Consider the following 15311-nt stretch of genomic DNA (forward strand, 5'->3'; position numbering starts at 1 on the left):
TTCGATTTTCTACATTAATTTGCTGTCTTATTGCAGTATTGAAAATAATGTCAGTTTTAAATTCTGTTAATTACATCAAGCTATGTATTTTCAAGTTTTCCAAACCCCAAGCATTTAATTCTGGAAGGATGTGAGTTTACCATTTCCTTTGTGGAAATATGTCACGTATCATTAGTATACAGATTAAGTTATTAAGTCATTTCATTTTTTTCTTAAAATGGTACCACCATGGGTAACCTAGTCTCCGCATGTGTTAATAAGTTTATACTTCCTTTAAGTTAACGGTACATTAAAAACTACGTTTCCATCTTGTTTAAAATTTGTTTTGCACAGAACACTGTTAGGACGTTTCCGAAAAGTATAATTATGTGTGCATCCCCATTTCTGTTGTTGAAAAAAGAAAAACTAAACATCAGTAGATGCCCAACTAGAACTTTTTTTGCTCGACAGGTACACTGTTTAAGGTTGCCAGAATAGTCATGCCCAAATGATTGAAGCAAACCTTTAGTTTAGACCAAATCTCTGATTCTAGAAAGAAATTCTGTAAAAACAATGTCTCCTTACATGGTTTTTCTTTCTCAACTCCAGCTATGAGTGAAATAAAATTTAATCATTGGTTCAGTTTAACAAGGGGTAAAAAGTCCAAGTATCTGTTGCATATGTACTTGAAGAAACTGATTGGCTGTTGTTGTATGTAGGTAAACCCCAGTGATAGGTACCATCTTATGCCTATAATTACACCAGCATACCCACAACAGAACTCCACGTACAATGTGTCCGTTTCAACACGGATGGTCATGGTTGAGGAGTTTAAACAAGGTAAGTGTTTATCCTTATGCTCTCCTTTATACACGAAGGATTTGCATACCATTGTAGACCCAGTTATACAGTTGAAATTGAAGAAAGCATTCACTGCAGTGGGTTTTGGTGTTTATTGATTGATTACGGTATATATTTGAGAAGTGACTTGAAAAGCTCCATTCAATTCCTTTGAGGCAAATTATGTTTGATTATATACTGGAAAGTTAACCAGTTTAAAGCTGTCTCCTTGGCTGTGCCTTTACGGGCTGCTTTAGTGCCATACCATTGCCATGTACAATTTTAAATGCTACCAGTTTGTCTCCACTGGGTGACGTGAGAGATGCTTTTTAGTAGGCACTGTATATACTTGGAAAGAGCTTTGAGCGGGATTGGGCCAAAGTGCCTATTATTTTGCAAAAACCTCTAAACTTCCATTCGCAGCAGTACTGTTAATTTCATTGCCTGAAAAGGTCTTTGAGGGAAGTAGCTCAAACAGGATTGTTTGATTTGCTTGATAATAGTCAAGGAAACAGAATTAGCTGTACCACTACCTGCTTCAAACTCAGAAGTGTAAGATTCTTTTCTGTAGTCTGAAGAGGCTCTTCATGGGAGGATGTTGCTTAGGAACATCAGGAAGCTTGTTTTTAGAAAGGCAAGAATCAGAGCTTTGGGGAAATCTTTCTTTCTTGGTTAACGACAGTGCTTCAGTTTTTGGAGAGAGTCATCCTATGAGCATGGCATTTAGAGTAATGGTAATTTACCAGAAACCTGGCTCTCAAAAAATCCTCCAGCTTTTTGAGAAGTGTGTATGTATGTAAGAATCTCTGTGCTGTAAAGTTGATAGACCAAAATTGCTATTTGTTAAAGTTATGATTTTAGGATTATAGTGAATGCATGTGGTATGTTTAAGATCTTTAAAATTTTAGATTGTTAGACCGAAGCATGCCAACATTTTAATATGTTTTTAATTTAGGTCTTGCTATCACAGATGAAATTTTGCTGAGTAAGGCAGAGTGGTCCAAACTTTTTGAAGCTCCAAACTTCTTTCAAAAGTACAAGTATGTATTTTAAGGCATGTCAGACATGTTACTCTCTTAAGTAATGGTTTAATGGTAGCATATGTGACCTCTCTTCTTGCTAGGCTAATGTAGTTTAAATTTTCCTTCCTGTCACAAAGGTTGTACTGATTTTAGTAAACCCCTTAGTTTTTCTTTGTTGAGGTGAAGTGTAGCCCCTACCGTTTGCTACCTGGTGTAACCCAACTCCCACGGATGTAGCAACATCCATTCTGTAGGCGTCTCAGTCGTCACCTGAACTCTCAATCTGTATGCTTTGGCAAAGGAGTGAGCAGTTGAAATCTGTAGTTACTGTTCTCTCTTAGGAAACTATTTCCAGCCAGCTCTGGAAACTTACCATTGAGATCCTATATAAACATAGGCAGAGCTGGTAAAATGTCAACATAGAGTCAGGAAAGGGTTTCCAGTAGGTAAAGCACACGATTGGCCTACCGTTTCCCCCTAGTGTTAATAAAGCCCCTTCCGACATTGCTACAAATAATTTTCTTGGGATCTAAGTGGGTGTGATATTTTTTACTAATGGTTTTAATATAATGATAATACCATAGTACAGGTTAAAAGCCTGATTGTGTTGGTTTTGATGAAAATTGTAAGTTATAATAAATCTTACTTTTTAAAACAAAAAAAACGGACTTGCACTTTTATTTGCCCTGAGCTGAAAACTTGCCAAAGTCCCACTTAAAAATTTTTTTTTCTTTAATGCTTGAAACTTTCCTGACCATTTGATCTTGTGTTGGATTGTGTTTTGTAATAATCTAAGCAAGGTTGCTTTATGCTATTTCCCCAATTAAAAACAAGAATGATGACCTTCATGATGTCTCTGTGTTTTGTTTCTGTATCTTTTGCATGAAAAAGCAATATGGAGCCAGCTTAATTGTTGTGTTCTGGGAGCACTGCGTTGTCAGTAAAAAACTTAAATAGCATAACATTGAATGCTCATGTTTATTATTCCCCGTAAGTTTGTGCTTTTCCATTTGGCAGATTTTTTTTTTTTGTTTTTTTTTTTTTGTTTTTGTTTTTATTTTAACCAATGTTGAGGAAGTACCTTTTGAACATTTAAACTAATAAACATATATTCTGATACTTTAAAAACTACAACATCAAAGTACTTAATTACTTGTATGGAGAATAAGGAAGAAACTGGTTTTGTAGAAAAGTATCAGCATCTCTTAATCCCTGAGAATCAAAGACGAAATTAGATTCATTCTTCCTATCACTTCCTGGTAGAACTCGAGGTGGGTAGAATGAGATTTCTGAAATGGCTTCCTTCACTTGAAGAAAGATTAATTGTTGAAATTGAAACCTTGATAGTGTCATCTATTTGAATAAATTTGCATTACTAGAGCTTTGAAGGTTTTTTTTTTTTTTTAAACCTTGCTTAATCCTTTTTCTTTTAAAAGTTTTGAGCTGTCCTTTAACTGACACCAAATGGTCCCTATAAGGTCTTCAATGGACTGATTAAAAGGTTACAGATTATTTACTGAATTCTCTTGAAACAGATCATTTTAGGTGATCAAAAATGACTTCAAGCATGATGAGATATGAGGAAGTAGCAACAAATAGAGGGCATTCTATCAGAAAAATTTAAATTTTAGCTGTGAGTCCTGGGAAAACAGATTTGAAAGCATGACAATAATGGGCTGGTTTCATCTTCCAAATCCTATTTGTATTTTTATCTTCTCCCAAATGTTCTTCTTTAGAATAGTCTAGTGCTTACTATCATTAGAACGTGCAGGTAGTCACAGGTTTGAAGTTTTCCTTTTAACGTATCACGTGTAATACCCCCCAAGTGGGCTGTACAACTGAATCGAAATCCTTAGTTGTCTCTTGAGTCAGAGTTGGCTTAGTGTGTCCTGAAACCAGGGCCGTTGGTTATGTATTGGATCTTAGGTTGTAATATCCCTGCCTGTCGTTCTTGGAAGGGTGGGAACCATGGGGGAAATTTCATTTGTCTTATAAAGCAGACGAGTCCATCTTCCAGATGATCTCAGTGTTCTTTGAGAAAAAGGGATAACCTCGCTCTGTTCAATTTTAAATAGCCACAAGAAGATAATTCTCATGTTTTTCCTTTAAGATAATTCAGGTTGACACATAGTAATAAAGGTAATCATCGTTGACATAGGAAATGTGAATACTTCATTCAGGTGTTCCATTTCAATTGGAAAAAGGAGGAGAGGTAACAGGGAGGGACCAACATGTTCTCTAGGGCGTAGGATTATAATTTCAAGGTGTATGTGTGAATAGAATAATTAGCCTTAAAATGTTTTAAAAACTTAAAATACTAAACTGTAAACTTCTGTTTCTGAATTAAAGATGGAATTGTGAGGAGTTTTCTCTAAGATGATTATATTTTTCAGTGCACATATCTGAGCTGTAGTTTACCTAAGTACAATATTCTGATGAAATGGCCAGGAAACCTACTTACATACTATATTTTGGTTGGAAATAGTTGTTAGGTAATAAAAGCAACTAAATTGTTCTTAGGAATTTTTAAATAGGTTTCAGGTCATTTGGGATACATTTTGATAGTGAAAAAAAAATTTTTGGGGGGGGAAACATACTTTAAGTTTGGGTCAAGTTAATGACCATTGCATTAAGGCTTCAAAGTGTCTCCTGAAAGCATTTGAACATCTTAAGCAAATTATAGTAGCAGTTGGAAATAGGGCATCACATTCTTTAGGACAGCAATAAGAAGATATATGTAGTCTAAATTTTGAAATACTTCTTGGTTTTTCTATTCTCTGGTACAGATCTTAGGAATTGAATACCAGTTTTGGTTTTTAAAACTTTGTTAACAAACTCGGTTGGGATTTGGTTTCTGTTTCTTAGTTGGATGAGTCTTTGTTTTATAAATGGATTCCTAATGGCAGGTTATTTCTGTTGAATGTAATTACTGTATTTAATATCTTCTACTTTAAATTTGCTTAAATGTGGCTGAGTGAAGGATGTAACAAGAGTAGATTACCACGCCCCCCCCTCCCCCCCCCCCCCCCCGCATTGCAATAAGAACCAGTTTGAACTCTTTAAACTTTGAAATTTTAAACTTTAAATTGCCAACAAAATTATGTTCCAATGGATTGTATGTTTTGCCTCTGTAAATAGAGAACATTTGTTGTACTGAAGACTAAGGCGGTGATTAAGAACATCCATTTTAATAGTGTTGTAAGAGTAGTTTAGAGACTGAGAGTTTTGTCCCCTGTACTAGGTGAATGCAGACATCTTTGCTTTTTTTGTTTTTGTGTACATGCCTGCTTTTATAGTTTGTTGTCTCCTGTTGTAAGTTGTTAGACTTCTGTGAGCTCTTTCTCCATCTTCTCTCCCCCCCCCCCCCCCAAAAAAAAAAAAAACTGTTGCCCATTTCCAATCTCCCAGGGACTGGAAATAAGGTGACTGAGCTTGTTAGGATTTTAATGGACTTAAGAGCATTTAAGGGCTCTGAGTGGGTTTCTGTGTTCGTAAGATGCATGAGCTTTTAGTGCTTTTATGTGACTTTTATTAACTTATTTACTTAGGCCGTCTGTGTTTGTCCTGTTTGGTTTGATCCAAATAATGCAGAACAAAGTAAACTGGTGGTGAAGGAAGTACTGGTCTGTATGGTTTGAGCTGCATATTCACGTACCTGTCTCCGTGTTTCCACATTTAATATGCTGCCTGTGTTCCCTTAAGTTTATAAGTACTTGAAGCCAATTCATTTGAACCTCACAGTTCCCCTGCCAGTAAGAGGTGTTATTTTTCAGAGGACGCACACAAGTCTCGCACCTGGGTTACATAGCCATGAAGAATCGTGACTGCTTTTTAAATACTTAATGAGCGTAAATAATAAACAAATGGAATATTTTAAGGAAGAATGGTTAAAAAATGTTTTTTAACTTGCCAAATTTTCTCTATCCCCTGCCTAAATGTTTTTTCTCTCTTGCTCTCTCTCTTTTTTTTTTTTTCCAGATGACTAATTTGAAGTGGGGTTAGTAGTTTTTTTTTCCTGGCCTAGGTCAGGCCCGAAAACCTCATTCGTCAGATGTGAACGATAAGGGGTTCAGCCTTTTAAAAGAGTAAACTAATTTAAAAATTTTCATCATACCCCAGCTTTCCAAACTAGTAACTATCCTTGGTAATGGTGTGAGTTTGCTTTTTGTGAGGTAGTTTCTGGTGAGAAGTTTGGCTTCTAGCACCTCTGAGATGGGTTCTGTAGAAGAGTATATTGGATGAAAGTTTTTTGGTATTATAAAATTATATGGATTATACTCTAGTTGTAAATAGTTTGATTTAAAAAGATTAAAAATAGGTATTTAGTTCCGATGGTATTTTGTGAAATGAAAACTTGCCTTTTCTCTGATGGAATTGGACTCCGCATAAAAATCAGATTTCTGTGTTGATCTCACGTTTGTGAAGTCTGCTTTTTTTTTTTTAATAGAAGTTTTACACTCTTCCTTGAAAAAAATCCTGAGGCCTACCTTCAGTATTCAGTTTAATTTTTGCTACCTTTTAATTTGAGTTAAAAAGCATGATGTGTTTGAACTGTTTTGAACTTACTGGTAGAATATGTGTATTTAGTGATCCTGTTTTTGTGTCCAAAGCCATGGTGCGTTACTTCAATTAAAACAATTTTGTCTTAATATATTTTAGTGAGCAGCTTATAGACAGAAAGTACTCCATCGGAGTCTTTGGACCAAACCCATCAGTTCATGTTTATTCATTGTCTTTGAATTAAGCTGCTTTGGGGTAATTATTTATAAAATCACTCTTTTTTTTTTTTTTTTTTTTTTTAGAAGAATTAAACTCACCAATAGTTAGAAACTTGTGAAAATTAGCTTTTATGATTTTATGGACATAATGAGATTGCGATCCCCCCTTGCTAAATTGATGCTGATCTGTAACTGTCGCAAAGCTATTACATTATGGTATTAATATCCAGCACAAAGCAGTTAAATAAAATAAATAGCATGTTGTCTTTATCTCCAAAGGCATTATATTGTACTTCTAGCAAGTGCGCCAACAGAAAAACAGCGCCTAGAATGGTGAGTATAAGATTAGACTTTACAGAAAAAATAAGCAAAAATCAGATAGCTACAGAGCACAGTAGGAGATGGGAGAAGGTTGTCCTCCCATCCAGTTTGGTTTGATTCATAAGCCGAGCTTTACTACTTGAAATGGAAGTAGAGGAATTTGGGGATCCATACACCATTTCCGTTTTTATTTCCCTTATGGAGATCTACGTATCATTAACTGTATATTTAAGGTGCTTTGTTTTAGTGTCCTGATTTTTATCCTTTAAATATTTGCGGGGATGTCTTTTGTAGCCTTCTTAGTTTGAAATGTGGCTTGGTTCTCCTTCCTCAGTTTTTGCATCAGCATTTTTGGTTAGAGCATGAGACTGGTTTTATCTGTGGACGTTCAGATGGTTGAACTGCTCTCACATGTGTTTAAGTGTGAACTTCCTATTACTGCCTTGCATAAACATACTTGACTTTGTGCATTTTATTTTATTTTTTAAATTAACCAGAATTTTCATTAATACTAAGTGACATTTGTTCAGGGTGGGCTTGGTGGAATCAAAAATCCGAATCCTGGTTGGAAGTTTGGAGAAGAATGAATTTATTACACTGGCTCATGTGAATCCCCAGTCATTTCCAGCACCCAAAGAAAATCCTGACAAGTAAGCAGTCTTCTAACTTCATCTAGTTTCCTCCTCTCCCTTTCAGCTTTTACTCACAGAAGCTTTTTATAGTCGATTTTTAATAACTAGTGTCCTTATTCCGTTGATCAGATAAGGCACAAAACCAATTTGAGATTTATAGTTTAGGTTTTCCGCATCAGAAACCTTGAAGAGAAAAACTATTTCTTGAGAAAAATCAATGCTCAAATAAATTTTCTCTGATAATAGTCTAATGATGAGGTACCTATGAACTAATTAGAGTTCAAATTATGCAGATCTGCCTTTTAGCATTTCTTTACATTTCTCCCCCCCACCCCCACCCCCACCTTACTGTGCGGTGCTTGTTAGAATAGCTGCTATACTAAATATGTCTTGCTGTTTATCTTAATTTTTTAAAAAAGAACATGCTTTCATTTGACCTCGCAAAAATCCGATTTGTGATGGATTCTGGAACATTGAGAAGATCTGTTAATAAAAGGCTCATGTTTTTCTTTTAAGAGTCTTTTATAGGTCAGTTTCTGGTTCAGTGGTTGCTGTATTATTACTCATACAAAATCTACTTTGCTTTATACTTTGTTGCATTTGGAACGTGAAGGGAGTTTGAGTAGCGAGCTTTAAAAAAATAAAGTAGCATTAAAGAAAGATTGAAAAATAGAAGTAATTGATCATTTGAGATTATGCTGCAGTGGTTTAGCTGTTATTCTGATTTGTTTATACAGGTTATTTCCTGTTGCAATCCTGTAAATGAGTTGTATATTTGAGCTTTTTATAATTTTTTGTGGCTGTAATCTAAATTACTAAAAGACTGATATTTTCAGTAGATTATTAAGTCTACTGATAGAGATTCAAAAGTAGCTGAATCACCCATTGTTCCTGTTGTTATGCTGTAGTCACATTATTGTCCGTGCCACATTTTTGATTGAGTTGTAACATTTTAAGGAATGTATGTTAAGTTCTAGTTAAATTTTTATATCTAGAATCACCTTTTTTGTTTCAGATTTTTCTAAAACGCATTATTCCTTTTCCCTCTTCAGTTTGAACATAGTGTTTGTACTTTGGTACTTTCGGGTCATTTTTTTGTACTTTGGTACTTTCGGGTCGTTAACGTTGGCCATCAGCACCCTGTTTATATAGGGTCAGGGTTAGGGGTGGGAATGACAGGCATGGGGGGGGGCTTGGAGTAGTGATCGGGTTCGGGTTTAGAACTTAGTTTGCTCATACATTTGTATCCTGTTTTCTCACGTACCTCAGATTGTAACCACATTGATAACATTTTCATGAAATAAACTAGTAACGCTTTTCTTACTTTGCAGGGAAGAATTTCGCACGATGTGGGTGATTGGGTTAGTGTTTAAAAAAACAGAAAACTCTGAAAATCTCAGTGTTGATCTCACCTATGATATTCAGTCTTTCACAGATACAGGTATATCTCTACTTGGATGATCAAAACCCATAACTTGCATATTTGAATTTGTCTTCATGTATACCATAGCGATATTTGCAGTAACTGTTAATTTACTTGGGAATATTGAACAGTGGTTATCAAAATAATCTTAATGTTTTGGGATTAGCTATTAGTTTTGGTCATATCTAAGATAAAAATGATTTTTTTGTATTGTAGATTTAAAGTTAAGGAGGACCATTTAAAATTTGTTCACAATTACTTATAAAATTGGATGCCACTTGAGTATTGATTGTGTGAAGGACTGAGTCTGTGTCTGACTGCCTCAGTGATCTTGAACTTTAGACATTTTCAAAGCTAGACATCTGGTAACTTGAGGAAATTTTATTCTCTGTGTCAAATAATCGACTACAGTGTTGATTCATGGGTAGAGAATAGGGTGATTAGAGCTACATTTCACATTAACCTATACCCCGAGATAGAAGGTAGTCCAGTTTAACTAAAGTGCACATGGTGGGTGTAGTTCACAGAACCTAAGGCTGTTCTGTGTATGTGTGTGTGTGTGTGTGTGTGTGTATAGGTGCACAACTTTCCAAGAGGATGGTGAATACACATGGAGAGAGTGATGAATAGGGACTAACTCTTTTTTTCCTCTTACACATCTCCTTTTCTCCCCGTTAAAAAAAAAAAAAATTTAGTGTATGTCATTTTCACCTGTCCCCAGTAAGGAGTTTTTCCCCTAAGAACCTTCAGCTGTAACATTAAACATTTTGTACCTCCTTAGAGGAGAGACAGAAATCGGTCCAGTTTGTTAAAAAGTCAGTATCGTACACTAAGTGTGAAGAAATGAAAGGAAAAGAGTGTGTCTTTCGGTGTGTAAATGCTCAGGTGCGGTGACTAGGAGGCAGACGCAAGTAGTCAGGTGATTACACGTATGTGTAGAGTCGCCAGCAGCGTGACATCTGTGAGTTCCTGCAGGTGCTCTCTGTTGTGACCCAAGAGACCGCCAGCGGCAGGATTGCCATTGGTGACACAGCGGCTAAAGTTTCCAGTAAATTGAAAGGTGAACTCTAAATGAGACACCTGGTAGTTGCCTTCTTGAAAAGTTCAGATTAAAAACACTCTGTTTCTTATGTAAAATTGAGCTGATTTCTTGGTTCAAATAATTGGTAAGCAAGTTTTTCATTTCTAGGGATGTAAGTGGGATGTGGCACGTTTCTTTATTGTGGGGAACATTGAAGGGTATTTAGTGTCCCTGGCAGTGGTAACCCTTAATTGCTGTGACAACGAAAACATTCCTACACATTTCTGAGCATGTGCTTTGGAGGGTGATAACTTCACTTGCTGAACACCGCAGAATGTTTTTTTCCAAAGTAAAAATTCTGATGTCGACTTAAACTATTTATAAACTAACAAATCATGTAGAGACACTTGAATTAGAAAATTGGTTTTGTGCATTTCATCTAAGTTTAGCTGTTTATCAAAGATTGTGCTAATGAACCATCAAGATTTTAAAGGACTTGTAGTTATTTTGGGAAGGAAGTGTTTAGTTTTCCTGTGTCTTGAAACATTTTAATGGAATACTTGGTGAGATTTTCTCAGAAAACAAGTTTAATATGTTCAGTACTCCAATTCTTAACTTCCAGTCTCTTCCACCTTCTCTTCAGATCTTTTTAATCTCAGGTATTGGCAACTATATCCCTGTATTTGTGCAAGCTAGAAATCTTGAAGTCCTCCTGGGCTCCTGTTTTTCTCATACTTGATACTGATGCATTAAAAAATCCTTTTGCCTCTACTTGTAGTATTCATTGAGATTCCTGCTACTAATTGCTATCTCTGTTGCCGTCACATCAGTCCAGGCCCTTTGTCATTGCTCTGTTGTATTACTGCCGTTACTACAGTTTCCCCGGCCTGACCTCGCCCAGCTATTAATAGAATAATAGCTATTTTCAGTCAGCGTCCAAAATGATACTAAGCCAGATCATGTCTCACCAGCTTAAAACCTATAATGGCTACCCGTCTCATTTGGAATAAAAGTCTCAGGCCTTCCTTTCTGTGGTTTGCAAGCTTTTACCTGATCTGGCCTTCTCACTATGTCTCTGGCCTCGTTTCCTGTTGTAAGTTCAGAATCCTTTATCCATATGTCTCAGGGCCAGGAAGGTAATCAAGTTAGTAAGTAAGATTCCTAGTGGGGACTGGACGATGCCTGGTATTTGGTAGTCCGAGACAGGAACATTTCTGCAGGGAACTGTTCGGTATTTGCATTAAGTAAGCAAAGGTAGAGACCAAATAGCCACCCGTTGGTAGTTTAGATCAGGGTGTGTTGTTGCCACGTGACTTCTGATGCCCATTTTAGGAAAAACTTCTGTGTTGGGCGCTTTGGGGATTTTAGAACTGCTGTTAAAGGACTTTCACTTTTCCTTTACTTTTCCTTCCCTCCAGTGGCCTTTTTGTGGTTCCTCAGACATTCCCAAAGTGAGTCCTTGACATTAGCTCTTCCTGGAATGAATGCTGTTCCGCCCGTTACTTCTTTACTTTCACTTAGGTTTCCAGGCTCATGTCCTCTCACTTTCCAGGCCCAGCTTCTCTCCTCGTCTTCCCTACTCAGTTTCCCTCTGTAGCACTACCATCATCTGATACGAAATATTTGTTACTTGCTTTTTTTCCTATTTATTGTATTGTCACGATGAGAATGTAGACTCCATAAAGTTCTTTTGGTCTCTTAACTCTTTTCTATGTCCCCCATGTCCAGAACAGTGTGATACAGTGTAGGTGCTCAGTAAATACTCGTTGTATGACTGAGTGAATTGATTTTTCCATTTTGGGATTCTCTGGAACTTAGGTGGATTAATTTATTTGTAGCATCTTGTTTTTGTTCCTGTGACCTCTATTCAGTTATTTCTATAACAGAACATGTTGCTACTTAAAGTCTTTTTTCCTGCAGATTCTTGAAACGGTGTGTTTAGGTGTAGTTAATAAGCTTGACTTTTGCTACATTTGTTACATAATTGGGCTAGAGTTGTAAATTATACTGGTAGCACAAAAGGGTATGGGTTTTAGAAACTCCTTTTGTCCAGTTCTGCTGTTTCTTGGAGTTACTCTTTAAAGTTACTATTTTAAGGGGCACCTGGGTGGCTCAGTCTGTTAAGCGTCCGATTTCGGCTCAGGTCACGATCTCGTGGCTCGTGGGTTCCAGCCCCGCATCAGGCTCTGTGCTGACAGCTCAGAGCCTGGAGCCTGCTTCGGATTCCGTGTCTCCCTCCCTCTCGGCCCCTCCCCCACTCATGCACTCACTCTCTCTCAAAAATAAACAAACATAGGGGCGCCTGGGTGGCTCAGTCGGTTAAGCATCTGACTTTGGCTCAGGTCATGATCTTGTGGTTCGTGGGTTCGAGTCCCGTGTCGGGCGCTGTGCTGACAGCTCAGAACCTGGAGCCTGTTTTGGATTCTGTGTCTCCCTCTCTCTCTGCCCCTCCCCTGCTCCCACTCTGTTGTGCGCTCGCTCGCTCTCTCGCTCGCTCTCTCAAAAATAAACATTAAAAAAATTTTAAAAATAAACATAAAAATAAAATTATTTGAAGAGTTATTGCACTGGAAGAACTAGTATACTTTGTGCTTTTATTCATTATATACACCTTGTGGTGATAGAGTTTGCTCAGGCAATGGAATTTGTCAGATCATTTTTTTGCCTGATGGTTTTGAAGTTTTATGTACAGTATTGGTAGAAGAAGATCCCTACTTAGAATAGCTTCTGCTGGGTGAGTTTAACTGCCTTTATTAAAATGTTGCTATTTCTTGTAACAATTTCCTAATTGTGTAGTTTATAGGCAAGCAATAAACAGCAAGATGTTTGAGGTGGACATGAAAATTGCTGCAATGCATGTAAAAAGAAAGCAACTCCATCAACTACTACCTAATCATGTTCTTCAGAAAAAGAAAAAGGTAAATTTAGCAAGTACTTAACAAAAGCGTTACTGACATAATGTTTTTACTGTATTCAGCCTATCAGTTACTCGGCGTTTAGACTCAGTGAGTCACACACGTGAAGTAGATCACAGCAGGTGAAAAATCTGTTCTAGGGAGCAGCTCCATTATGTGAAACCTTGCTTCCGGTCAAGTTTCTTGCATGTACTTGATTCAGACCTCACACAGACATGGAGATGCTTCTTTACCCTTATTTGATATAAACGTATATTCTCTTTTCAGAATTTTCTACTGTCCATTTACTATCCCACCTATATCAGTACCTGATTTCTTTTCCTTTAAAAAGTAGACAAATTAGGTAAATTGTGGATCAAGTAAATTCTGTGGCTTGTTATAAAAATGGCTTTATTTTGTTAAGAATTATATATGTATATTGCTTAAAAATTAAGTTGTGGAGTATGAAAATCACAAGCAGAGCTGACCAGAATTAATGTTTTGTAGTTTATTGTTCTGGGAATCGTGCTTCCTGTTGAATAACTTATAGCTGTGTTTTTCTCGTTTGGACTTCTAGAGAATATATTAGAATTTTAGTGCAGAGATGACAATTAGATTTTTAACGTTATATGATTTCAAAAATAGACGGCTTATTTCTGTAACAGAATACTTAACACACTGCCGTGAAAATAATTGGACTAGAGCTGTATGATATTAATATGTTTAGTTAGAAAGATGCAGATGAATATGTACTATTTAATAATTTTATCTAAAGTTTGCAAGTTTAAAAATGTAAAATGACATATTTTTTGAGAGAATAGGAAAGAAAAGTCTGTTAGAGAACGATGGCCACCACTTTTCAGGGTGATGGTTGGTCATCTGGGGCTGGGGCTGGGACAGAGGACGAAGCTAACACACAAAGGGCTTCAGCATCATAAGGTTTTTGTCTTAGAGCATAGCGTTTATTATGGTACAAGCATCTGAGCCAAGGACGAGACTTTGTGGGTCAGCTGGCTCGATTTCAGGTTTCACGGCCTCCCAGCTGTGAGACTCGGGCCAATTCTGGAACAAACGTCATGTTCTTGATTCGCTTTTTCTCTAAAATGGAGATAATATTTTTATCTACCTGGTTAGGTATTTTGTAAGGATATTATAGGTACTCTGTGCTTGGCACATAGTGCTCATACTTGTTTCTGTTGTTATCATCATAACTTTGGGGGCAGAGGTACTTACTTGCCTTTTTATTTTGGTCTAAAATGCAGGTGTAAAAGGCATTTCCATTTTTAAAATGGCTTACCACAGTAAAGCCTTTATACGGCTTGTCATTCTCTTCTCAACCTGATGCTTTTTTATGAGTTAACTAAGTAATATCTAGAAAGTGATAAAATGTACTGCTGTTATTTCAAGCCATTTTATTTGTTTAATTGTTATAAAGCATACATAAAGTTTACCAGTGAATAATTTTATTTTTAAACTAAAGTGTCAAGTCAGACATTTGTCTTCTAATTGTCCCTTGGTGTTATTAATGAGTTAAAACAACTGCACTTAAATATGTATTTACTGCATGTAAAAATATGTGAACATTTTACGCATTTTCAGAAGTGAATGTGAATATAAATAGATTGTTGTTCTTTAACACTTACATCCATTAAAACAGCTATTTATAACTGAGGTAATTAGATTTTCCAGGACCCTTGGTTCAGATTACCTTTTAAATTAAAATTCCTATCTAGGGGTGCCTGGGTGGCTCAGTTCGTTGAGTGTCGGACTCTTGATCTCAGCTCACGTCTTGCTGTTAGTATCGTAATAGGTTCAGGCCCATGTTGGGCTCCGGGCTGGGCATGAAGCCTACTTTAAAAAAAAAAAAAAAAACAACCAAAAACCCTCCTACATTGATATTTGGAGCAACTAAAGTATAGTTTAAGTAAATTTTTTTCTACTTCTTAAAGTTTTATCTACTTACACATAATCATGTGGAATTTGAAAAGACTTATGAATGATCAGAAATGTATTATTTAGTCCAGACATTGTATTTATCAAATAAAGCTTAACTATAATCTTATCACCCAGTAACAGCTACTCTTCAGCATTTCAGTTTTATTTCTATATAGACCTTTCAGTGCACATATGTGACCTATACATATGTATTTTTAAAAGGTTTTTGGTGATACTTGCCTTTTGTGACCTCCTCTTTGGGTGCTTATTATGTATCCAGATTACATTACATTACAAATACTATGTGGCTGCTTAGTATTTCTTTGTATAGCTATGGTATGCTTGTATCTGTCCTTGATTTGACGTCATTTGGATTATTTCTAGCCACTAGCAAAATAGTATTTTCTTGTTTTTAGAAGTATCTAGAAATCTAGATCCATGAAGCGTTTCTTTTAGACTCTTATTAATACCATCCTTTTATAAACTGCTATTTGCAAAGCACTGTACAAGTGTTTTTCTGTATTGA

The 15311-nt window shown here is 36.3% G+C and overlaps 1 protein-coding gene across 7 annotated transcripts in view; it reads left to right on the forward strand.

Moving 5' to 3' along the window:
* The window catches only part of PAPOLA (poly(A) polymerase alpha), a 61745-nt gene that overhangs the window by 30090 nt on the left and 16344 nt on the right, over positions 1-15311 (forward strand). For all 7 annotated transcript variants that reach the window (XM_042944235.1, XM_042944237.1, XM_042944239.1 and 4 more), the window contains exons 11-16: positions 699-819; positions 1775-1859; positions 6839-6892; positions 7411-7530; positions 8844-8953; positions 12753-12874. In XM_042944235.1, coding sequence (XP_042800169.1) covers positions 699-819; positions 1775-1859; positions 6839-6892; positions 7411-7530; positions 8844-8953; positions 12753-12874 — 612 coding nt within the window. The remainder of the gene's footprint in view (positions 1-698; positions 820-1774; positions 1860-6838; positions 6893-7410; positions 7531-8843; positions 8954-12752; positions 12875-15311) is intronic.

This window comes from Panthera leo, chromosome B3 (genome assembly GCF_018350215.1).
Source record: "Panthera leo isolate Ple1 chromosome B3, P.leo_Ple1_pat1.1, whole genome shotgun sequence".
In the NCBI taxonomy this organism is placed as follows: Eukaryota; Metazoa; Chordata; class Mammalia; order Carnivora; family Felidae; genus Panthera; species Panthera leo.